The sequence below is a fragment of the Heliangelus exortis genome, chromosome 2 (assembly GCF_036169615.1).
Source record: "Heliangelus exortis chromosome 2, bHelExo1.hap1, whole genome shotgun sequence".
Lineage (NCBI taxonomy): Eukaryota > Metazoa > Chordata > Aves > Apodiformes > Trochilidae > Heliangelus > Heliangelus exortis.
Window position 1 is genome coordinate 55,542,385 of NC_092423.1, and position 11,375 is coordinate 55,553,759.

The window sequence follows — 11,375 nt, forward strand, 5'->3', positions numbered from 1 at the left end:
CCCTCCAGCCTGTGGTCTGACACCAGCTACTGGCACCCACACCCCTTTACACACCTATGCACACAGGATGGAGATTCCCTCATCCCTCATCCAGACATCCAGAAGAGAATTAGAAAGGAGTTTAATAAAAGGACAAGACAGACTGAGCTATTGCTTTTTCTTTTTTTTTTCTTGTACATTTTCTTCCCTCAAATCACCCAACCATCTCAATTTTCCAGCTTTTGTTTATGCTCCTAAATGAATGGAGCTGTCCTTTGTGAACGTGAGCTATGTTTCTTATTCATCCTATAATGTGTCTCATCCCTATGGAAAGATGGTCATGGGCTCCATATCTAGACACTGGATTTGAGGCTGTGATGAGACAGGCCCAAAGAAGTTTGTTGCTTGACTGTGTTTGATTTGGGTCCCTCTTTGGGCTTCTGCAAATGGGCCTTTGATGTGATGGACTTGGGAGCAGCCTGTCAGAGTATTATTTTGTTTTTTCCCCTGAAGGTGCATCTCTGAGCTCCTCTATGAGTGTGCACATGGACTTTTTTTTTTACAGTGCCTGACACTTCCCCATATTTGAATTGCCTCAATTAATAATCTGAATGAATACTCTACAGCGCTGCTAGTGATACTGATACCAACAAAAGACACAGTGTGCCAACCAGAACAACCTCCAAGATATCCATCTAACGTGTTACTAATTTCACAGCTCATCCATTATGTGAAAAAGATGTGAAAATGATTTCCAGTAAGTTGCCAGGACACAGGCATTCCGAAGTGAAAGTACTGAAGAGAAAATATGAAAGAAGGAACATGGAGCAGATGTTTCTGCTTATATTTCTATGGCAGTTAAAAAAGATGAATCCGGTTGGCATTGTGAATTGCTTAGTGATTAATGGAAATAACAAAGATAATAGTTTTTTCCTAAATTGGTGTCACGTTGACAGAGGATATTTTGATTGAGAAAATGTAAATGATGATATTAATGTTTGGTTTTGTAATGTTCAATTCTTTTCATTGATGGAAATATATGCTCAGCTGTTCTGCAAAACTCACTATTTGGTTAGGTGTCTGTAAGCCTGTATGTATAACAGTTGTATTGTAGGTAAGCCTATCTTAGTTGTTTTGGCATTGTTTTTTCAAACACAGCTTTTAATGTAAGGTTTTTAGAAATCTTGACCAGTTTGTTTTCAATAACTTGACAAGGTTATACTCAAATAAAATGGTATTTAGTACAGCTAAGCAAGGTACCATATTTCACTTTGCAGGAGTGCTTGTTATGATAGTTTCAGAGACGAAATGTGTGGGGAAGACAGTGCAAAGGGGCAGAAAATTGTAGTAATTACAACTGATAAGGCCTGTTGAAATAAAATGTAATTACATTCATGTAATGCGTGGGAGTAATGCATTCTGAGATTAGTAATATTCATGAATAAACAAGGAATGAATGGCTCTATAATCTCTTAAAGATGTGTAATGAAAATATCTCTTCGTGCAGCTGAGCATTATTTAACATTGATGGGCAGGTTCAGGTCTTAAGACTGATCAAATGTGGTCACATCCAAGGCTCAAATGAACTGGCAAGAACTTTGTGGTGAAAAATCCTTGTGTTTAATCTGTGTTTTTGCTATTAGTAGCCACTTATAAACATTTTGAATTAAAATCAGATTCCAGATATTCCTATCACTTTGACCTAAGTTTACTGAAGTTGTCTTTCCTACTTTGCCCCTTGTATAATTTGGTACAGTTTTGTATCTTGGTATATTTTAGATTACAAGCATTTGCATCACACAGATGGGAAAGTGTAAACTCGGCTTTGTACCTTATTTCCTTTTTTTTTCATTGCTCTGGAAATACAAAGTAAGTGAAAGTGGAAGCAGAAAACATACTTTTTCATTAGTGGTATGAATTTTTCAGTTATTTTTTTTCTACCAATTTTGAAGCCTTTTGCATGGGAGAAAGGGGTAGAAGAAGGGGGAAAGACGATATCAGCAGTGTTTCAGTTGTGTCCCAGCTGGAGAATATTCATATGACCTTCAGGCAGCTTGGAAGCTTTCTGTGGCTGGGAGCAGTATAAAGCCAGCTCAAGTGTGGTGAATATTTCAGTTTCTTTGACACTCTTCCCCCTCAGATGCTGTGCCCACTAATGTGTTACAGCTACACCAAACAATTCAGATTTAAAATGAAATGTGCCTTACATGGAGATGCTTGGTATGACTTGCAGTTCTGCTTTTCAAATATTTTATGTTGAATGTTGTTTATTTCAGCCACAAAGAACATTGCTAGAATGCAGGGCTGTTTTATTTTAAAAAAAGAAAAGTGTCTGTGTATCCTCGCATGACAATTTTCAAAAGCACCTTGTTAAAAATTAATGTCTAATTATATTTTTTCTTGTGATGTCTGTAGGCTGACACTGTTACAAGGATGTTACTTATGTAATCTGCAGTTTCTGATTTTAAATCACTACTAAATTTGTTTAAAAATCAATTTTTTAAAAGCGTTTTGGATTTAAATTATTTTCTCTCTGCCTCTCTTCCCCCAGCAGAACAAATTTAAGAGAGAAACAGAAGCACCTACATTTCTGCCATAAATTAGATGGTTTTATTCTACATTCATAAAAAATTCCTAGGTTGCACTGCAGTGTGGTAACTCAGATTATAGTTTTCATCCCTATGGTGATAATTTACTTTATTATCCCAGTGGCAAATAAACTCATGATCTCTTTCCTATTCTGCTGGTGACTCCACTGCTTTCTTCCCTATGTTACCATAATGGTAATTGCCTTGTTTATGACTGACTTAAATGAGCTTAGATTCAACTTGATACTAATCTGGCAAAATTCCACATATCTTATTGCTTTTACTTTTCTCTGCTTTTCAATTTTCATACTGTTTCCATAGGGCATATTTGAATTTTGCTCTAATAATGAGTTCATTTATAAGTTCATTAGCTCACAGTAGGAGGCAGAATGAGAGTTTGAGGCAGATATAGAAGCTGGGAATTTGGCGGTCTGTAAGTTCAGAGCTTTGAGAAGGCTGAAGCTTAGATCAATGGCAGCAGGAAGAAGACGTGCTCAGTCATGAAGGACCTTTGCTGATGGAAAGTTTCGGTGGCATGACAGCTAATGCAGTAGTGGGCACAAATGTACACAAGTCCAGATACAGTAAAACTCCTGTTGGTTAACCTTCCCGATTAATTTTTTAAATTGTGTTTATACGTGCTTTTGTATATTATTTTTGTTTATGTGGAATACGTATGTGTATATAATATTTTTATATAAATAGAAAATTGAAGAATGTTTTGGGTTTTTTTTTTCAAATTAAGGATTTTGAGATGCAGAGCAAGTGAGCATTGGGAAGGACTGTGCTTAGGAGGGGTTAACCAGCTGTAGAAGGAGAGATTGATAAAAACTTCTGGTTTGTTTATGGGAGGTCTTTTTTTTTTTCATTCTGAAGAAATGAGCTTTATTGCTGGCCTATTTATCTTGTAGTTCATTGTATATGTTTTTGTGAATAAGGAAAGCACTGTTTGGGGTTGAATTAACAAACACATAACTTGTGGGATGTGCACATGCTGAACTTAAAGTTGGAGAGTCCAGAGCAGAGCAAGAAGCATAGTTTAGAACCTAGAAAACACAGCCTCTGGCCAAGATGAACGAACTTGACCATTTGATTGTAAGAGTCATATCTGCAAAGAGACAAAAGATGGCTGCAAGGAGGAGGTACAAGGAGGCTACAAGGAGGCTGCAAATTCCTGGTGGGTAAGAAGAGAAATGATGACTTTATATTTCAGCAGAGCAGATTCACAGCATAGAGAGAGTGAGATAAATGCTTGTGCTGAAATTCCTGTTGAGGAATTTCATAATGAAATTATCAGCAGAAGTATGTCAGAAATTATATACAGATGAGATCAATCTTTTTGGGGAGATAAATCTTTATTTATAATGAGCTTTGTACTTATAAAAGTTGCCTTTTTGTCAGTGTTAAAATCAAAACTGCCTTTTTACATAGCACAAGCTGAGGTCACTGAGGTCATAGAGGAAACTCTTTGGAAACATCATGCAGGGTGACAGAGTTGCTAAGTCCTTTTTGTCATTCAGTTCTTCATTCTAGAGACAGCCAGCAGGCATGCCAGTTGTGTGGGATAACTCTTGATCTTTATGCCAGTCAGAAAGTAAAACAGGAGCAAGAACACCTGCTTCCCTGAATCAGTGAAGAGCCATTAAAATGTGAGGAGTTGAGTCTTTACAACTTTTGGCTAACGGTGTAGAGCTGGAAAAAAGTATTATATAAATTGGTTTTCTGAACCATTTTCCTCAGATGTATAAAAACTTGGAAATGAGCGTTGCCTTCCTCCATCCATCAAAACCTGCTGATTGGGGTTCAGGTAAGCAGTTCTTGGAGAAGGAAAGAACCTATGAAAAAATATAGCAGTGAAAGTGATATTAAGGTCTGTGTGACTACAAGGGTTTTTGTTAGTTGTTGTTTCGCTCTAAGTTTTTCTCCCTTAGTATGTTTCCCTATTCAACGTTTTCTCAGAAGAGGCACTTTCCCCTCAAGCCATGCCCCATGTTAGCTTAATCAACGGTGAACCTTAAAATCTGTTCACAGTTGCTTTTGCCAGCTGATTAAAATAACTGGATTTTCAGATGGGATTAAAGAAGCTTGATGTGTCACACCAAAAGTTAAATTTATTTTTTTTTTTTAATTTAAGATTTGGCTTTTTTTTTAACTTCCTTTTAGTTCATGTTACTCACCACTAAGCCCTTTTAAATTACAGCATGAAGTGGATTTGGTGATATCAGTTTGATCTGTATTATTCAGATTAATCTTAAATTTTAGAAGGACCATAGTTTTGTTTTGGTGATCTTTTATTTCTGTTTTTGATTCTCTCCATACATACTTTTTCACTGGACTCTTAAGACCTTGGATCATGGTTCTGATACAGTTTTCATCTCTTAAGGCTTGTGGACAGGTTTGATGCAATGTGAAAGCTTGTTAAGAGTTAGGAAGCTGTTTGTATGCTGATTTTTTTTCCCCTCATCTCAGAAAGAATATAATTAACAAAAAAAACATTAACCAAAAAACCCAAAACAACAACAAAACTAGTATATGTATTACGCTATAAGTGATCTGTCTGGACATTAGGGTCTGGGTTTTACTTTTAGTTTGAAAGATTTTTTAGGTTTACTACTATTCAGAATTCACTGATGAATACATATATATCTATACACACATATATTCTGTTTGGACCATTTACCAAGAAAGGAAATACACATTTTTGGAATTCTATTTCTACTGGCTTAAAAAGCAGAAATCTAATGCCTTTCTGTCTTCAGTCCTTCCAATTTTTTTTTCCTATCTCCCAGAAGAAATCAGCACTTAAAAGCCCTCACTCTCTCTCTCTGTGCATTCTTCTCTGTATGTAGATATACGCAACCTTTTCTTCTCATTAGCATATGAACACTATATATCCAAATATATAGACTTTATATCCAAATCTTGCATTTTGTTGACTTGTCACAGAAAGGGGAAGTGGCTTGGAATATTTCACAATTTAATGTGTCTACTTATTTTATAAAACTGACTTTAAACTCTGTAAAACATAAAACTTTGGAAGACATTCTTTCTCTTGTAGCATCAGCAAGAGGATTCTCATTATACATAGGTAACATTCCAGCTTTGTATTTATGCCACATCAGAAATGGAGTGTTTTCTTTTAGCTTCAATTTCCTTCCTTTGTCTTAATACTTAGTTAGAGGTCTTTAAATGTGTGTGTGATCAGTCACTCAGCATCAGAGCACAGCAAAACATCTCTTCCTTATGGAAATTTGAAATAAACCCAGTCTTCTCAAGGAGATCACTTGCAAGAATTACCATTCATTACCATTCAAGAATTATCATTCATCTAATTTAACATCTAATTTAATCTCCGTCCCTGGAGATATTTAAAAAGAGACTGGATGTGGCACTTAGTGCCATGGTCTAGCAACTGCAGCAGTGCGTCAAGGGTTGGACTTGATGATCTCTGAGGTCCCTTCCAACCCAGCCAATTCTATGATTCTATGATTCTATGATTTTAGAGTGGATATAAAGTCTAGTTTAACAAAAATTTGGGGTTTTTAGCAGCTGATTTATTGATTCCGAACAAAAAAAAAGCTGTACCATCTGGTCACTGGAAAACAAAACATAACATTCCTTTTTAAAATTGGCATAGGAATTTTTTTATATATATTTCCAATTTTATGTATATGTACCAATCTATATAAATTACCAGTTTTACCTTTTCTATGCATAAAGTGATATAATTTATTCACGTTATGCACATAACTTTGTAATAGTTACACATTTGTAATAGTCATACATTCCAGAGAAAATACGAAAGTTACTAAAAAGCTTCTATCCACAATGCTTACTGTGTCTGAGCTATTCATTATAACTATTTGACAAGCAATTTTACAACTTGAAATATCAAGCAGTATAGAGAGGTCAAGGAAAAATGGAAATGAAATCTCCTGCTAAATCAATTAAACTTCTTGCAGTAAATATTGTGAAATTTTAGACCTTGCTATGACAGAGTATTAGTAGTGTAGATATGCAGTAGAGTAACTGCGGAGCTTTGTAGAGGCAGGCATTACATGCAGTGAGAAATTTTGAAATTTTAAAACTGGATGTTATTCTGAGTTGTACTGAAGTTGAAAAATTCTAAAGAGAGAAAATCTGTAAACATTTTAGTTTATCTCTGGAAAGAATCTTAAAGGGAGTGGTGCATTGGGTCAATGGAAAATGCTCTTGAAAATGTTTATTTGTTCCTTCCTCCCCATCTCCACATTGTTAGAATTCTCTTCCTATTGAGGCTATCTCTCACGTGCTAAAGAAAGAAATTGCATGTCTGCAGCTTTTAATCACTTCTGTATCTTTTAAAAAAATGCTTTGTTTTCTGTGAATGTCAATAATGTTACTTTAATGTCAACACTATAATTCTTGGTATATAAATAAAGTCAATACACTAATGAATTTTTCCTCAAGGATATGGAGACACTTATTGCTGTGGTTTTCTTTATTCCAGCTATTTATGAAATCTCTTGTGAAGCATACAAACACTTGGGCAAAAGTTCAAATTACTACTGGATAGATCCAGATGGCAGTGGGGCACTGGGACCTTTGAAAGTTTACTGCAACATGACAGGTAACTAAATTGTATTTGCTAAATAAATTTTTTTTTTTTTTTTTTTTAATGTAGTTGGGTGAATCTGTTTATAATTCGTGTTTCTTGGCAAAAGACAAATAAGTGCTAAGAGCTTTCCATGAAAAGAGTCATCAAATGTGTGGTTTCTATTCAGTATAGTCTGAGCATGACAGTAGCTAACCCACTTGCAGCAGTTAATTTGCCTTAACAGGTATTTTTATTCTCAGTACTGCATCATAAAAGTAATGTGTATAGTTCATGGCAGCTGCAGAAGACAGCTCTTTAGAAATGTCAGACTTTTATTTCTGTTCATGTATTGCTGGCTTTCACACACTTACAACCACAGTCAGGGGATAGAAATTATTTATGAAAGAAATAAAACATCTGAGCTGTCTTGTTTGACTATTTTGTCTGTTTAACTGGTGTTAGGACATACCTAGTGTAACTTAGACCACAGTTTTGTTTTGGTTTGTGGTGGGGTTTATTTCCTGCTTTCAACATTTTTTTGAATGGGTAATTTCCCAACTGGGAATTTTCATGGAAGATATCTTGTCTTAGTCATCTGCTTTGACATACTGAAGCAGAAAAATAGAATAAAGGAAAAGGAAAAAGGCACAATTTTTGTCCTTTTGGAGGACATGTCCTCCAACTCAGATATCTGCATAATAAGTTTGAATTTCAGTCTGTTTGTACTGGAAAGGGGGCATACATCTTGAGTCCTCAGACTTCAGTATCACCAGCATACATGAAAGCACTGTCAAAAGCCGAAACTGTCAGTAATTCTGCCCCTCTGGAGATCATAGCCACTGAAGCTCATGTAGCTCTTCCTGGGGGCAGAAACCTGTACTCACCTGGATTTGTGGGGTGGGCATCACCCAGCTTTGGTGGTAGAGACTGGAGGTTGCATGGCACACACAGTAGACCTCAGGTCAAGTGCTTACAGATAGACAAACTGTTGGAGAATACCAACTGTTGGAGAATGCTTCATTTTGCCATACAAGCTCTGTGAGTCCTTCTTGTAATGGAGAGGCAAGCCAGCTGATCTGTTCTGAGATACAAGTGTAAAGGCAATCTTTCACATAAGTGGATCCTGACCCATTTAGGGATTTTAAAATCTTGAACTGTATTGGTAGCTAATCAGGCAGGCACTGCAGACAATAATGCCAAGAATTGCTGATCTATTATATTGTGTTCTTTGCTAGCTTTTGAGTACTCTTCAAGGGTAACTTTGTAAATTAACAATATACCACCATAGTGGTGTCAAGTGCAAAAGAAGTACACCTATCCAGTACTACAGTGTTACTCACTTACAAGTGAGTAATTCTTATGAACAAAGTGAGGAAAAAACTAGAGAAAAAAGTATGAGGCCAGGTAAGACAGCACATCCTGGTTAAGGCCAAAAGTTGATAGAATACGTAATCCCTTTGTTCAACAAAGGCGTCCTCCAGATTCCTTACCATCTTTCCTGGCAATGATCCTTGCCTCATCTTTATTTTTTTGGCAGCAGGCCTTGCCTCGTTGCTATCTTCAAGCTGCTTTTCCTAAAGATGGAGGGTTCCTACCTCAGTATCTCGTTTAAGGCCTTTCTTATTTTCTCTTTAATTGCCATTAGAACAGTAATGGGAAGAATTGCTTTTTTAAGATATTTGTTGCAAGATACAACCTTTTAGAGTATTACATTATCTGTGTGCTATTTTTTATTTCTGAATGTCCAGGCTTTATTCAATTTCTCCTAGAAGTTTTTGTTTCAGTCCCATTGAGAAAGACACAGGCAGGAAGTTAATAGTACTCCCTGTAGTGAAATGAGGCAACCAGGTGCCACTAATTGCCAGGTAGTGGGCATGACCTTGTGTTAAGCCCACCTGTGCCTGATTAGGGTGGGCCCCTGCTGGGCATGAGCAGGATTAGGGGGCCAATAAAGCTCACATCTGAGGAAGCCAGAGAGAGGCCACTTTCAGAGCAATAGCACTGATCCAGGCCAGTCAGCCCTGAGGGCAATAGACTCAGAGCACTATTCGTGAGTTTCTGCTGGAACACCTGGTTGGACCTTGGAGCGTTGTGCCCTAAAAGAGATTCGTCTACTACAACTCCCTATTTTTTCTCTATTTTTTTATTCTCTTGGCCCATTGAGGAGTGTGAAAAGGTATCAGATCAGTAAGTTTACCTAGATCTTGTGCATTTGTTCTCCACGAGTCTTCAGAGGAGATAATGAGGCATAAATAGAGAAACAATGCATAGGAGCCATACTTGCTTAGTTATTTATCCTAATGCCTACGTGGGACATCAGTGGGAGAGGCAGACCAGTGCCTCTGTATTTCTCTGAGGCTTTCTGCCAAGACAGGGGAATAATAGGCTTTTTGCTGCTGCTTCTGCTTCATCATTTAGACTACTGATGCAAAGTAGAACTAAGAGGTTTTATAATCTATTTTACCAGAATATATGTCAGTTAATTATTTCTGTTGGTCCTGAAGTCATCATGCCTCTGTGATGTGGCTTTTATCTCATTTCAGGATCAAAATAGTTGGAAGCATAATGGCTCCATTTAAGTGATACTTACCTGTTACGATCCGAGTTATTATTTATATTTTGTTTGCGAGGAAATTTCAGCCACTACTCATAGACGACGCGTGAGTTTACAAAAATAACCAGGCTTTAAGATTTAAACAAGTTAAAAGGATTTATTTAGGATTTATACAATTAGTTACTTTAGAGAGAAGAGTCGTTAAGAAGAGAAAAGAAGGAGGGTAATTAAGATGTTATCACCGTCCGCCGGCCTTGGCCTCTGGCTGTGGTCGGGTGCGTAGGGTCTGTCGCTCCTGCCGTTTCTCTGTCCCGTAGCTGAAGCCGAAGTGCCGAGAGGGGGGGGGGGTCTAGAAGAAAGCCGCCTCGCCGCTTTCCGCTTGGGCCTTCAGAGCTGCTTCCTGCCTTTTTGCGTCGAGCTGGCTGGAGTTTGTAGTCACAGGAACTGGCTTCCACGTGTCCTTCTGAGCTGCTGGCTCCTCCGAGCTACTGGATGCTCTGAGCTGCTGGCTTTTCGGTTCTTCTGGGGCGATTTTTATACAGGAAAAGAAAAGGAGTCCCTTTTTTGCATAAGTCCCTGATACATACAGATTTCCCGACTTCCTGCAGATGAGTCATCCTTATCTTTTAGTCTTTTTGGGTGTCCTGCTACCTTCATTGTCTCCATCATGCACCAGGAGACGACCTGATAAGCATTCTTATCTTTTAGGTGTATGTCAGGCATATGGTGAGGTAAACATATGTTAATTGACAAAATGTTGCAACATAGCAGGGAGAAAGAAAGAAAAAAAAAAGATTGATTCAAGAGACATATTTTTGTATTTTTAAAGTGTTCACATCACTTACCCTATACCCTTTCTAGTGCGGTTCTTTTGCCTAAAGCTGCAAGTCTTCAAGACACTTAGAGAAACCATTATGTGTATTCATAGCCTGCCTCATTAAGGCCAAAAATACAGGGTGACTTCTCTACCTGATTTCCACCTTCCTCCCTTCTCTTCACTTTTTAAAAATAAGTGGCACATAATAATCACTGCAATGACTGCAAGTAGATGTTAAGCAACCATAACTGTCACATCATCCTGTGACTTTTTTGTCCTCTTTTGGTGAATTGTGAGTGACTGCACTGCTTTTTACTATGACATTTGTAGAAATATATGGCACAAATATAAATGTGCCATTCATCACCACATACTGATAAAAACTGCCCCAGGAGTGGTAAATGTTTAATTCTATGCACATATCTTTAATTTTCAGATGAGGCATTTTTTCTGAAAACAGATTTACTGAACTTTCAAGGTACTAAAACTTTATTCATAGACATACATATAAATGCACATGAAACAAATTTTTGAGCCATGTGATTCGATAAGGAGAAGTAAGGCCTCTTTTCCTGCATAGGTCCTTTTTGAGGGGGGAACGAATTAGTATTTAGTATTTTTTAGTTGTTAACTCAAATAGAATAAATTGCTGCACATTTAGGTGCAATAAACAATTTTTTTTACTGGGCAATGGTATGTTGTTGCATAACAATAAATGTAAAGAGACTTTACCCAGTGTAGTGTTGTTTAAGAATGCTGCCAATACAAGTATTTTAAAAGTTTTACTTAAATAAAGGAAGAAAAAATGTCTTCAGTGTTTCAAATGTGATATATAAAACGAGGTTTTGATTTTTAGCAGTG

The 11,375-nt window shown here is 37.1% G+C and overlaps 1 protein-coding gene across 1 annotated transcript in view; it reads left to right on the forward strand.

Annotated features, from left to right (window-relative positions):
• CNTNAP2 (contactin associated protein 2) overlaps window positions 1-11,375 on the forward strand; it is an 830,415-nt gene that overhangs the window by 574,104 nt on the left and 244,936 nt on the right. The window contains exon 12 of the mRNA XM_071736230.1: window positions 7,057-7,176. Coding sequence (XP_071592331.1) covers window positions 7,057-7,176 — 120 coding nt within the window. The remainder of the gene's footprint in view (window positions 1-7,056; window positions 7,177-11,375) is intronic.